General features: G+C 41.6%; 1 protein-coding gene across 3 annotated transcripts; it reads left to right on the plus strand.

The window, feature by feature from the left end:
* The first annotated feature begins 41 nt into the window (after positions 1 to 41).
* Positions 42 to 10,193, plus strand: LIG4 (DNA ligase 4). 3 transcript variants are annotated; one of them, XM_027590989.2, is made up of 2 exons: positions 42 to 115; positions 6,393 to 10,193. In XM_027590989.2, the coding sequence occupies exon 2, from the start codon at positions 6,421 to 6,423 to the stop codon at positions 9,154 to 9,156; it is 2,736 nt and encodes a 911-aa protein (XP_027446790.1). In that variant the 5' UTR covers positions 42 to 115; positions 6,393 to 6,420; the 3' UTR covers positions 9,157 to 10,193. The 3 variants fall into 3 exon arrangements, with proteins under 3 accessions (XP_027446790.1, XP_027446789.1, XP_027446788.1); XM_027590988.2 differs by lacking the exon at positions 42 to 115 and adding an exon at positions 1,862 to 2,578; XM_027590987.2 differs by lacking the exon at positions 42 to 115 and adding an exon at positions 2,594 to 3,017.
* Positions 10,194 to 13,941: the final 3,748 nt, after the last annotated feature.

A 13,941-nucleotide genomic window follows, 5' to 3' on the forward strand; every position in this document is an offset into this window, starting at 1 on the left:
GGACAAGATACCTTGGAGCCTGGTCCCCAGCGTACTGGAGCTCGCTGTAGGCTGCCGGGTGGTTTCTGCGCCGGGGTCCCTGGAGGCCTTCCGCCCCTCCTCCGAGGTCCCCAGGGTGAGTGTTGGTAACGCACCAGATTTCCCTTCGGGACACAGCTCTAAGCGTGCACACAAATAAGTATTAATTACATAAGAAAGCGTGTCTGCCTAATAGAATTATGAGGGTATTAGAGTGTGTTCCACTAAGTACTTAAAAGGCGTGCATAACTCATTTTGTTTCTGTTTTCTCCCAACCCTGCCCTCTCCTGCCTCTATCAGAGGCCTGAACCTGGGGAGATTTAGAGAAAAAGAAGGCAAAATTATCTTACTTTTGCAAATTTTACAAAAGCACAAGACCAGTGGAACATTCCTAGAGCCCAGGTGCTGGGAAGTGGCCACACAAATGGGCCCTTGAAGCTGGTGTTTTGTTAGATTCACTGTCTTTTTCTTTTTTAAGATTTTATTTATTTATTTTGAGAGAAAGCACAAGTGGGGCGAGGGGCAGAGGGAGAGGGAAAGAGAAAGAATCTCAAGCAGACTCCCTGCAGAGCATGGAGCCCAACTCAGGGCTCCACTTCACCACCCTGAGATCATGACCTGAGCTGAAATCAAGAGTCGGAGGCTTAACCGACTGAGGCACCCAGGCACCCCTCATTATCATCACTATCAACCCCCCTGGGCACCAGGTTGTGCTAAATTGTTTTTCTACAAATGTCTGTCCCCCTCCCTCATTCATTCCCTATTCTCTGTACCCTATTTTATACATATACAAAGGATATTTCATATTTACAAACAAACAAACAAACAAACATGTATCCTCCATCAGATGGAGAGCTCTAGGTCATAAGCTCTTGATAATAGCTTCTTGTTGTTTGTTGCCTAATAAATGCCAGGCACTAAGGTAGACTCTTTACATAAATAAACTAATAATCACAGCAATTCTAGAAGATACTTAATGAAAAACCTCTGATTATCTTTGAACCAAGCATTAGAAAGGCTAAAATATTCTGGTAAATTGGAGATGAAGATTTGAATTAATTTGGAGTTTGGTTTCATAATCCATGGTTCTTCTCATATCAAAAATATAAAGTACAAACTCCGACATTGTAGGAGCTCGGTAGATGCTGAACAAGGTGCAAATGTGCACAGACAAATGCCTTTCATAAGATGGGCAACTGTGGGAGGTCCTTTACTAACACTGTTGGGTGTTACTCCAAAACAAATTGATAATTAAGTTGAATAGTAGGTAGAGAAATTACCATCACAAGAGTATCATGTGACTTTAAAACTTCATAGCTAATTTCAGAGAAATATTTGGATAACTTAGGTGAATTAGACATACAAGGAAATTCATTGAATGTTGTTGGGCTAGAAGGAGCCCTAAGTCTTGCTCTACTACAAACTAATACTGTGAATTAAATAAGTGTCAGTTTTGTAAAATGAGATTTTTGTACACTAAGTGCTCCTAAGGGCGCTTAACAGCTCTAAAATGTTCTCAGAGTCTGTTGCAACAAAATACCACTTTCTTAAAATACCACATCTTAAAACAACAGTATTTTATGCTAAGAGGAAATAATTATAAAAGCTGTTTCCCCCATCGTCATGGATAATTTCTCAATTCTCCATGAAAGAAAACAAACCATAACAAAACATTGGTAGAAATCAACAGCTCCTGGAACAGAAGGACTAATTTTGTTTTCATCTCAATCTTGAATACCTAGCACAATTACTGTATCGGTGCTGAATAAAGGTTTGCCAAATAATTTTATTTTGAATCCTTGAACGGACGCTTAGCAGTCCATAGTTGATTTCTGGGCATGCAACTCTTTATGTCTGTATTAAGAATGATATATTATGTGTTTTATGAATTTGTATTTCTGTATTAAGAGATAAGAACTCACGTCAAAGTTGTACCATTGTGAGAAACAAATAGGAAAGGACAGCCTTAGGCAATTTTGCAAGAGCCTATTTTTCCATTTAAAGTAAACAGCAGATGTTTTGGGAGGGAAGATGCCCTTTTCAATCCTGGGCATTTTCACAACCAACCAGTGAGATGAGTGTTGGTACCACTGTTTACAGAGAACAGAACTCTATGATTCTGTCACTTGCTAGTGAGCAGGCCTAGCAGAGAGAGGACTAGGTTCATGGTCCAAGTAAGGAGCTAGTACACAAAGTACTCTCGGTTCTTGCTCAGAGAGGAAATCCACTCTCATGGGTCAACCACTTGCAAAGAGCACCTGCTGCTTCGGGAGGCTAACGGGAGTTGTGTTTCTAGTCACACTGTTACCAGGACTCCCTGGAGTCCTCCGCAGCCTTGCAAGGCGCGCCTCTGCCCATCCCGAGCGTCACTGCGCCTGCGCACATCATCCCTATGACATCACGGCCTGGGGCCGCGACTGCGTCCGCGCACGTCATCTTCATGATGTCGGGGCCTCCCTGGCCTTCAGTGGCGATTGCGTATGCGCCCGGAGCAGCTGGCGGAACAGGTCCTCGGGCGGCGGCTTCCGGTTTGGTGACCGCACCTGCGGCTCCGCTTCTGGTAGGACGTTTGTGTGGCGGCGCGGCTGGGGAGGGGCCTCGGAGGCCACGGGGCGAGCCTGAGGGCAAGTCCGGGCCGGCGGAGGCCGAGCCAGCGTGACCGGGGCGGAATCCCTCGTCTTCTCAGTCCGGCAAATGCTTATGGTCTTGAAAGGTGGTTTTTCGTGTTTCGGGACAAAACGTCTTTCAGTCCCTCCGCCCCTCCCGGCGTCCCAGGGGCAGGGCACGGGCCACCTTGGCGGCGGCGCTGCGTTAGACGGCGGGCCTCGGGCTTGGGGTTCTTGACCTAGACCTCCGCTGTTGGACTCGGGCGAGGGGGCTGCCGTTCGTTCGCGTCTGCCTCCCAGAGACTGTTGGCTGCTGTGATGGCGTGGTTACAGACGTTCTGATTGCGGGGACCCCTCCTCCCCGCGCCGGTGGGGACCCTCGGGCTCAAGGAGGTAACGGGATCTTCCCCCGCGGCGGGGATTCACCCGGGATCCGTGGCGGGTTTCCTTGCGGGGGGGGTGGGAGGCGGAGGAGTGGTGTGGACCCCTCCGGTGGTGGTGCAGGCGTGTTTCGGGGGAGTCGGACAGAGATACTGGAGCCTTGGTTCTCTTCTTCTGTTTCGTCTTTGGTCAGCCTCCCGGCTCCCACCGCCTTCTGGCCTTTTCCTTACGCAGATTCCTTTCTGCTGAGATTCTCCCTGATTGTCACAAGTGCTGCGGGAGGGAGGCTACTGTAAACCCTTCGTCTCTTAGGGAAGCGCATCATCTCGTCAGGGGGTGCAGGGAGGAAACTTAAGTTGTCCCAGTCACTTTCTCTCCAATAAAATACCTCTGACTCATCATATTCACGGAATCATCATATTCACCTTGCTAGGACGTTTTGTTGTGTCACTTTAGGACAATATAGGCAGCAGCTGAATAGACGATGAGTCATTACTCTATGCTAATTGTATTCATTCTCTTGAGTGTTTTGCTTATTTTTACCAAAGAGTAAAGCGTACCCCTCCTCTCTTTCCTTAATATTTTGTAATACTTATATTTTAAATATTACTTGCATCAACAAGCATTATGGTACTAAATTAACCAAGGATTTGCTAACTGCCAAGTATTGTGTTAAGCACCTTGTGTAAATATCTGAGGTCATCCTCATCTTACCTTCTACAGTTATTAACCCCATTTTAGACTTCTGGAAACTGACTCTTAGAGAAATTATGTGGTTGCCCCATGTCACACAGCTATTAAGTGTTGAGTCCACAGTTGAACTCATATTTATTGGACTCTAGAGCCTGAACCCTAACCACAAACTGTTTTGTTTTTTCACAAATCAAAAACATCAGCTAACAAGCTCAGAATCCAGAAAATAAAATTAGAGAATGTTTAAAAGGAAATCCCTTTATGTTTGATGTTTAAAGGAAATCCTAATATTTGACCTTTTTTATACAATTTTAATTTATTTTTATTTTCTTGTACAGTTTGACAGTTGATCTTAGCCAAAAGGCCGAGAGGCGATTTTCCTGTACAATTTTAATGAGCAAAAATTTTCAGTCTATTCATTTTATACTAATTTTGGAACCCTTGTTATATTTATAGCAGTTTTGGCATACATGTGCAACCTAGATTTCAGTGTTGTTATAAAGTAATTTGAGTCTTTGCCTGGAACTTGCTGAGGGAAACTGAGACCAAGTGGAACATTCAAATAGATCAGAAACTGTATACCCATCTTGAACATTCCAAGAAGTATTTCTTAACATTCTTTGTTTTATGTACATACTGTATGTGATTTGTAAACATAACAGTATATACCATAATGTACTGACTTGAGAGAGAGCATGTTTTGAGAGGTAAACAGTGAACATGTATAACCAGGTGGTTCAGTCAGTTATGCAAATGAGACAGAGGAAGCAGTTACTGTATTCAAAGAGAAAAGTCTCAGGAAAGTGCTCTCTCATGGGTTTTTCTCTTGGTCTAACTGACTCCATGGAAGTTGAGTTTCCTTTGTCAGGCATTAGACTGAGAAGTGTGGCCTTTTTCCCGAAAGGCCACCAAGTGGCTGTTGCGAAACTTTCCCAGTGCAGTCATAGCTGCTAAATGTTTTTGACGGAACTGAATCCTGCGAGGCTCACTGTGGGGGGGAGTGGGGGTGGTGTATGACCAGCCCCTGGCCTTTCCTAGTGTGTTTCTCCAGGAACTCAACTCTAGGTGCTCAGTAATTCATTCCACAAACAAACCTACTACATGCCAGGCGCTCCTGGCCTCCGGAGACTGGCAGTGTGGAAACCGTGGTACCATGACCAGCAGTTGGATTTCTTGTGCCAGCTGTCCGGTAGTGCGGCCTTGTGCTCGTAGTGTGTGGCTGTCCTGTTTGCTGCCGTGGGCAATCTCATGGTCTCTGAGGCTACAGTGGATCTCCCTGCTCTCTAGGCGACACAGGGATGTGCCAGGAGGTGTCTGAAACCTCCTGGTTTAAATCTGTTAAAGAAAACTTTAACAAGATCGGACACGGTTTATATTCCTGGAATGCACATTTTTACTCGAAGTCTTTTTTGGAAAAGTTAGTTGATTTTAATGTTACGTAGTTTAAATCATATAATAGCTCTGATATCTTATAGATTCTAATAGAATTTGCTGGGGCGCCTGTGGTTATGGTTATAAATGAGCTGTGGCTCAGTTGGTTAAGCATCCGACTCCTGATTTTGGCTCAGGTCATGATCTCAGGGTGTGAGATGGAGCCCCGTGTCGGGCTCCGCACTGGGCGTGGAGCCTGTTTAAGATTCTCTCTCTCTCCCACTCCCTCTACCCCTACCCCCTCTAAAAAATTTGCATGAATATTTAAGACTTCAAAGAAGTTTCACACTTGGGACCACTTTAGGAAACAGTCTAGACCCTAACCCAGCAAGGTACCTGTTATTTCCTCTCTGACCTTAGAAGATGCTTCAGTGAAAAGTTCTGCCTCATGATATTTTACTTTTGTTAAAACACAGCATTTTATAATTAGTTCCCATTATATCCCCTTTCTCTTTACAGAACGTATGCTCTCTTAAGGCAGAAACATACTGTGTTTGCCCATAGTATGGTGCCTGGTACATACAGTGAGTGAATTGTTGGGGGGCAAATGGCATGTGAATATGAACAAACAAGTGTACTAATGAGTTTAAGTTTATAAAGCTATTAAGTAACTATGATAAAATAGAGTTAAAAGAGGTAGGTCAAGTAAGGATTTCCTGGGGAGGGTATTTTGAGTGGGGTTTTGAACACGAGTGATTTGGCATAGCTAGCAGTGAAGTGAAAGTAAACGCAGACGTGGGCTTTGTTTACCTTTTTTTTTTTTTTTTTTTTTTTGGTGAACTCCTACCTATGTAAGAGTTCAAACTTCCTGCAAAGCCGAGTTTCAATTCAGTGATTTGTTAAAAACGTCTGTTTCTGATGCTGTATGGTACTCTGACAGAAAAGGAGGAGAAATGTAAGTCAGAAGCCCAGAAAAGAAATGAATTGAGCCTTGTTTTTCTGTTGTTATTCCTTTGCACGATGAGCTAAATAAGGAATGGAATCATTAATTCAACTGAAGTTAGAATTTAGGGAGAAAGACAGAGTGGTCAATTTCAGTATTGTAAAGGTAGCAAGAAGGGCTGGTGATACTTTTGATAATAAATACTAAATGGGATTGAAGTTTAAATGTAGAGATTGAAAAGAGACATAATTTCTAGCACTAATTCATTTTCATTTAGCAAACATTGACCACGAACGAGGCACTCTCTTTAAGGGCTTTACGTGAACTATTTAGTTGAATTTTGTCCCTTATTGAAAGTTATTCTCTTTTTGCCTTATTAGTTAAACCAGAGGATTGACCACCACCTCCATGGCTGCCTCACAGACTTCGCAAACTGTTGCATCTCACGTTCCTTTTGCAGACTTGTGTTCAACTTTAGAACGAATACAGAGAAGTAGAGGACGTGCAGAAAAAATCAGACACTTCAGGGAATTTTTAGATTCTTGGAGAAGATTTCACGATGCCCTTCATAAGAACCAAACGGATGTCAGGGACTCCTTTTATCCAGCAATGAGACTTATTCTTCCTCAGCTAGAAAGAGAGAGAATGGCCTATGGAATCAAAGAAACTATGCTTGCTAAACTTTATATCGAATTGCTTAATTTACCTAAAGACGGAAAAGACGCCCTTAAACTTTTAAATTATAGAACGCCCACCGGGCCTCGTGGAGATGCTGGAGACTTTGCAACAATTGCATATTTTGTGTTGAAACCAAGATGCTTGCAGAAAGGAAGTTTAACCATACAGCAGGTAAATGACATTTTAGACTCAATTGCCAGCAATAATTCTGCCAGAAGAAAGGACCTAATAAAGAAGAGTCTTCTTCAGCTAATAAGTCAGAGTTCAGCGCTGGAACAAAAGTGGCTTATACGGATGATTGTAAAGGACTTAAAACTTGGTTTCAGTGAGCAGTCTGTATTTTCTGTTTTCCATAATGATGCTGTCGAGTTGCATAATGTCACCACAGATCTGGAGAAAGTCTGTAGGCAACTGCATGATCCTTCTATAGGACTCAGTGACATTTCCATCACTTTATTCTCTGCCTTCAAACCAATGCTGGCTGCTATGGCAGATACTGAGCAAATCGAGAAGGCCATGAAACACCAGAGTTTCTACATTGAAACCAAGCTAGACGGTGAGCGTATGCAGATGCACAAACAGGGGGATGCGTATCAGTACTTCTCCCGAAATGGTTTTAACTATACGGATCAGTTTGGCAAATCTCCCCTGGAAGGTTCTCTCACACCGTTCATTCACAGTGCATTTAAAACAGATGTACAGATCTGTATCCTGGATGGAGAGATGATGGCCTTCAATCCTAACACACAGACTTTTATGCAAAAGGGGAATAAGTTTGATATCAAAAGAATGGTGGAGGATTCTGATCTGCAAACTTGTTATTGCGTGTTTGATGTACTGATGGTTAATAATAAAAAGCTGGGACATGAGATCCTGAAAAAGAGGTATGAAATTCTTACTAGTGTTTTTACACCAGTACCAGGTAGAATAGAAATGGTGCAAAAAACACAAGCTCATACTCAGAAAGAAGTGATCGACGCTTTGAATGAAGCCATAGATAAAAGGGAAGAGGGAATCATGATAAAACAGCCTCTGTCTATTTACAAGCCAGACAAAAGAGGCGAAGGATGGTTGAAAATTAAACCAGAGTACGTGGATGGGCTGATGGATGAGCTGGACATCTTAATTGTCGGGGGCTACTGGGGTAAAGGTTCCCGAGGTGGGATGATGTCTCATTTTTTGTGTGCTGTAGCAGAGAAGCCTCCTCCTGGTGAAAAACCGTCAGCGTTTCATACTCTGTGTCGTGTTGGTTCGGGTTATACCATGAAAGAGCTGTACGATCTGGGTTTGAAATTGGCCCAACATTGGAAGCCTTTTCATAGAAAAGCTCCACCAAGCAGCATTTTGTGTGGAACAGAGAAGCCTGAGGTGTACATCGAGCCTTGTCATTCTGTCATTGTTCAAGTTAAGGCCACAGAGATCGTCCCCAGCGATATGTATAAAACTGGCTGCACACTGCGTTTTCCACGAATCGAGAAGATAAGAGAAGACAAAGAGTGGCACGAATGCACCACCCTGGATGACTTAGAACAGCTTCGTGGGAAAGCATCGGGAAAGCTTGCGTCCAAACACCTTTACATTGGTGGTGATGAAGAACCACAGGAGAAGAAGAGGAAGGCTGCCCCGAAGGTGAAGAAAGTTATTGGAATTATCGAGCACTTAAAAGCACCCAACCTTTCCAATGTAAACAAAATTTCTAATATATTTGAAGATGTGGAGTTCTGTGTCATGAGCGGAACAGACAGCCATCCGAAGCCTGATCTGGAGAACAGAATTGCAGAATTTGGTGGTTATATAGTACAAAATCCAGGCCCAGACACATACTGCGTGATTGCGGGGTCCGAGAACATTAGAGTGAAAAACATAATTTCTTCGAATAAACATGATGTTGTCAAGCCCGAGTGGCTGTTGGAGTGTTTTAAGACCAAAAGCTGCGTGCCGTGGCAGCCTCGCTTTATGATTCATATGTGCCCATCAACAAAGGAACATTTTGCCCGTGAATATGACTGTTATGGTGACAGTTATTTTGTTGATACAGATTTGAACCAACTGAAGGAAGTGTTCTCAGGGATTAAAAATTCCAGCGCACAAACTCCTGGAGAAATGGCTTCTGTGATTGCTAATTTAGAGTATCGGTATTCCTGGGACCGTTCCCCTCTCAGTATGTTTCGACACCACATTGTTTATTTGGACTTGTATGCTGTTATTAATGACTTGAGTACCAAAATCGAGGGAACGAGATTAGCTGTTACAGCTCTGGAGCTTCGATTTCATGGAGCCAAAGTAGTTTCTCGTTTAGCTCAGGGAGTGTCTCATGTAATCATTGGGGAGGATCAGAGCCGTGTTGCAGATTTAAAAGCTTTTCGAAGAACTCTTAAGAGAAAGTTTAAAATCCTGCAACAAGATTGGGTAACTGATTCAATAGACAAGCATGAGTTGCAGGAGGAAAATCTATATTTGGTTTAAAGCTAGCTTTTCTAGTGAGGAAAGCCTCATTGTAACAGGTGGTCATGATAAAATATTAAACTACATTTTATTTTTATCCCTTAAAATTTATGTTTAAACAGATTATTAGATGTAGAAAAACAATAATTTTAACTTTTGAGATAGATAAGATACTGAATGGACCAAGGCCAAGAAAGAAAAAATTCTTTTAGAGGTGTAGTATTTAATGACTTTTAAAACTAAGATGAAATAAATAGTTTAAAGAAGAGACATTTATATAATATCCCTGTAGAAATCGAGAATTTTGACTCAAGTATTAATAAAATACATTCAGAAGCTTTTAGAGTCATTAAAAGCATTGATCTAAGTGGATTTTCTGAGGTCAAAATTTTAATAGTTTTTATCTAGTGAAAGCATTGCAAGAAAGAAGCAGAATTGTTACAATTGGACTTGTAAAAAAATTTGTCTTTTAAATTGAAGGCTAAAATTCTTTGAAGTGTGAAATGTAAACAAATTTATTTTTTAAGGTTAAGGGCAAGCTCATGAATAAGACCTTGTTAATGATGTCATTAGGTAAATTAGGAGAAGTAACTTAAAATTAGATGAATTTAATTAAAAAGAAACTTGCAGTTTTAAAAGTACTTGGCCCACATTTATTTTTTTTCTACAACAGAGCATGTTTTAAAGAGAGTGTTTTTATGTGAACTGTACTCCAGAATAAATCGTATTCACAAAGAGTGATTTTCCTAGATGTAATCCATCGAGTACATGTCAAGATGGCATGTGTTGTAACTTCCGTTACAGAGAGATAAATTGCTCTATTTAAAATGATTTTTATCTTTAGATTATTTAAACTCAATATGTATAATATGTATTATGTCTGGATTTATATACCAAATTTTAGAATAGTCTTTCATTTTGAAAAATATGTTTTCATGACACCTTTGCAATACTTGAAATATGGTACCCAAGGAATTATTATTATTATTTGTAAGTAATTTGAAATTTTATTGAAACAGTGCAACAAATGTTATATTTCTTAATTTAAATAAAATATTTAATATACTATTAAAAGTTATGATGTATTTATTTTAAAACAATAATAGTTATTTCAGTCAGCTATTATTGGTATCAATATAATTTTTGACCGATTCAAATCAGTTTCCTATTGGAGGTCCTTTGTATTTCACATTACTGAATGAACTTTATTAAAAATGTAAACTTGTGGGGCGTCCTGGTGGCTCAGTTGTTAGGCGTCTGCCTTCGGCTCAGGTCATGATCCCGGGGTCCTGGGATCGACCCCCGTCGGCTCCTTGCTCCGCGGGGAACCTGCTTCTCCCTCTGCCTCTGCTCCTCTCCTTGCTTGTGTGCTCTCTCACACTCTCTCTCAAATAAATAAAATCTTTACAAAAAATTTTAAACATATATTTTTATAACACCTATTGAGAAAAACTACAAAACAGATACCAGTAAGCGTAATAGGGGAGAAAAGTACATAATTTTACCACCAAAGATAGTAACATTCACTACTTTAGGTTATTGGTAGTAAGGAAAGTGCAAAATACATTATTTACAGTGTAACAGGTAGGTATAAAACTGTAATGCTTTATTTGATCGGCTTTTCTCAATGGGAGAATTTACAGGTCACTAAAGTAGACCTACATCACTTTAAATTGTTGCACACTATTGAATGTAGTGTAATTTTTCAGCTAGGCCATTATTGTCCGACTTACAGATCAGTTGACCTTGCCACCGCCCCCGGCCCCCTTTGTTTTCCTAGTGAGCATTATGATAAACCTGTGTCATGGTCTGTGTATTCCAGTCTGCTTGTCCCTTATACATTCTTACAGTGGAATTGCTGATTCAAAGTTATGTATGTTTTAGTAAATTGATATGCATTTATGTAAAGTTGATATGCAAAAATGCCCTTCTAGATTCTTCTCATCTCTAAATGTTGGAGAGTTCAGTTTCTTAGTACTGGACCTATTCTCTATCTTTATTCACTCCATCCCTTGGCTTTAAATATGCTGATACCTCCCACATGTTTTCAGCCGAGTTCTTTGCTGAACGCAGGTTCACGTATCTATCCACATGACATCTCCACATGAAGTCTAACGAGCCTCTCATACTTAATATGTCTAACTATATTTATCATAGCAAAATTTTAAAATGCAAAAGCATAGTATAATGAACCAGCATGTGCACAGAGTGAGCAGTTGTCAATGATCTATCTTTTTCGTATTTACAGACCTCTGGATTATTTTGCAGTCACTTAGATTACCTAACTTAATTTACCAAGTATTCCGTAGAGAACTCTGGATTTCTCGAATACACTTAAGCTCTTTCCCAGCGTTCCCCACCTCACTAAATGGTGCATCTGTTCACCCCGCTGCTCAAGCTGAAAACCATGGAGCCATCCCTGGCCCCCTCTGTTCTCATATTTCCAATACACAGTGAATCTTGTTGGCTAGACTTTACAAATAGTCCAGAATATGACCCCTCAGCAAGCTCCCCAATAACCAGTCTGCCCCTGTTACTCACTGGACTCTGATCACCTTCCTTTCTGCACTGTCATCACTGCTCTCAAGGACGCCGTTTGTACTTTTAAAGATGCAGTCAATTCATTTTCCTCCACTGGCCAAAACGACTGAATCCCCATCACTCACAACTTCCAAAGTCGTACGAATGGCCTGCTGGACCTGGCCCCAATAAGCTACCTTCCGTTAGCTCTCTAACCTGATTTCCTACCAGGGACCCCCTTGCTCACCACAGTCTCACTGGTCTGTGTGCTTTTCCTTTCCACTTCATCCAGGTCTCTCACAGTTTGCCCCACTCACATCCCTGACACTCACTATCCCTTCACTCTGCTTTATTTTCTCCAAGGCACTGTATCTTTGTTTCTTACCACTAGAATACAAATTCCACAAATGAAGACCTGGTGTGTTTTGTTCACTGTCGTAATCAGTCACTCAATAAATATTAATGGAACAACTCCTCTGAATCAGATGGAAAAGCCTACTTCACTCTTCACCAAGGCCATGGGTTCTTGCCAGAAAGCAGGACAAGATATTTACCGTTCAAGAACTCCGCCTTTTTCTGCACCCATGATGACTTCTCACTGTCCTGAACGAGTTCATATCTTTAGGCTGATGGCACCTTCTTTGAAAATCAGGTGGCTACCCTACCTGCTTCATAGTCATGTGCTTTGCCTGACGTTGGAGTGGACAGGGCTGATGGGGAACCTTGGAATTCTCACTTTGGGGGAAATCAGTTGGGCATAGCTTTAAAACATCTAATATGGAATTCCCGGAGTCACTAGAGCTATTTTATAAGCCATCTCCATTCAGTTTCAACCAACGTATATTAAGTTCTTACTCTCTTTGCCAGTCATACGAGCAAAAAAAGTGAAAAAGACAGCCTCCGCCTTCAAGGAACTCACAGAGTACCAAAAGATAAAGATAATTGGAATACAAAAGATAAGTGCTTTCCTAGTTAAAGGAAAGATGGATTCCCTGGAAAGCTGTAGTGAAAAGAATACAAGCTTTTAGAATCTAGTTATTCTGGGCTGGGTTCCAGGTCTGTCACAACCCCTTTGAACCTTAGTTTCTAAACTTTCAAATGGGAACAGTATCTATCTCACCCAGAATGTTTGAGGACAGACTTATAGCACCCAACATACAGAAAGGCCCCTCCGGCTTTTATCACCTGCTCTTACCTGGGCCTTTCCAGAGGAGGTTAATTACACCAATGGGGGTTAATATAAGTGAGTGGATTCTGGAAACGTAAGTTGAATTCCCTCATCGTGGTATGGAGGGTTTTTCCTGGCAGAGGGAAGATAATAAATACAGGCATGGGGAGTACAAAAATTCAGGGGAGAATGTTTGTCAAATACTCAGATTTAGGTGGGAGGGTAAGATATATAGGTACCTTAGGATAGATTTTGAAAGATTTTAAGGTTTTTTAAAGTTTTTTTTTTTTTTTACTTCATTTATTTGAGAGAGCACATGAGCAGGGGAAAGCAGCAGAGGGAGAGGCAGAAGCAGACCCCTGGCTGAGCAGGAAGCCCAATTTAAGACTATATCCCAGGATGCTGGGACCATGACCTGAGCTGAAGGCAGACGCTTAACCAACTGAGCCGGTCAGGAGCCCCGTGAAAGATTTTGAATGCCACACTGCAGAGTATGAAGTTGCATCTGGTGCTCAAGAAAAATGCATTGAAGAATTTTAAGCAAGATATTTCAGGCTCCCCTCTAAGGCTTATTTCTTGATTCCCCCATCTTAGTTCAAGTTCATGTAACAAAAATACCATCAACCAAGGGGCTTAAACAACAAACATTTATTTCTCACAGTTCTGGAGGCTGGAAGTCTGAGATCAAGGTGCCAGCATGGTTGGGTGAGGGGCATCTTCCAGACTGCAGACTTCTTGTTGCGTCTCATGCAGGCTCGTTCCCTTCTCATGACTTAAACTCCTTCCAAAATGACTACCTCCGAATACCATCACCTTTCAGGGTTAGGATTTCAACATATGGTTTGGCGGGGGGGGGGGGGGGGGGGGGTGGCAGGGGGGCGCACACAAACATTCAAACCACAGCAGTCATTTTGTAGAATAAGAAAGTTTTATTTAAATGTAAATTTGTCTTCCTATCTGAGGGCCTGCTGCTCAGTATTCTTGAGCTTCTATTGCTGACCATGCTCTCTTCATATACATTGTTGTGAAGACTAAATGTGTTTTAAAAGACCTGATATAGTACCTGAGCCATGATAGTCTCTAAACAAATGCAGTTTCCCACTACTCTTCATCTCTGC

The sequence above is a fragment of the Zalophus californianus genome, chromosome 3 (assembly GCF_009762305.2).
Source record: "Zalophus californianus isolate mZalCal1 chromosome 3, mZalCal1.pri.v2, whole genome shotgun sequence".
NCBI lineage: Eukaryota > Metazoa > Chordata > Mammalia > Carnivora > Otariidae > Zalophus > Zalophus californianus.

Coding starts and splice junctions, on each gene's coding strand:
- LIG4 (XM_027590989.2), top strand. CDS start 6,421: ATGGCTGCCTCACAGACTTCGCAAACTGTTGCATCTCACGTTCCTTTT.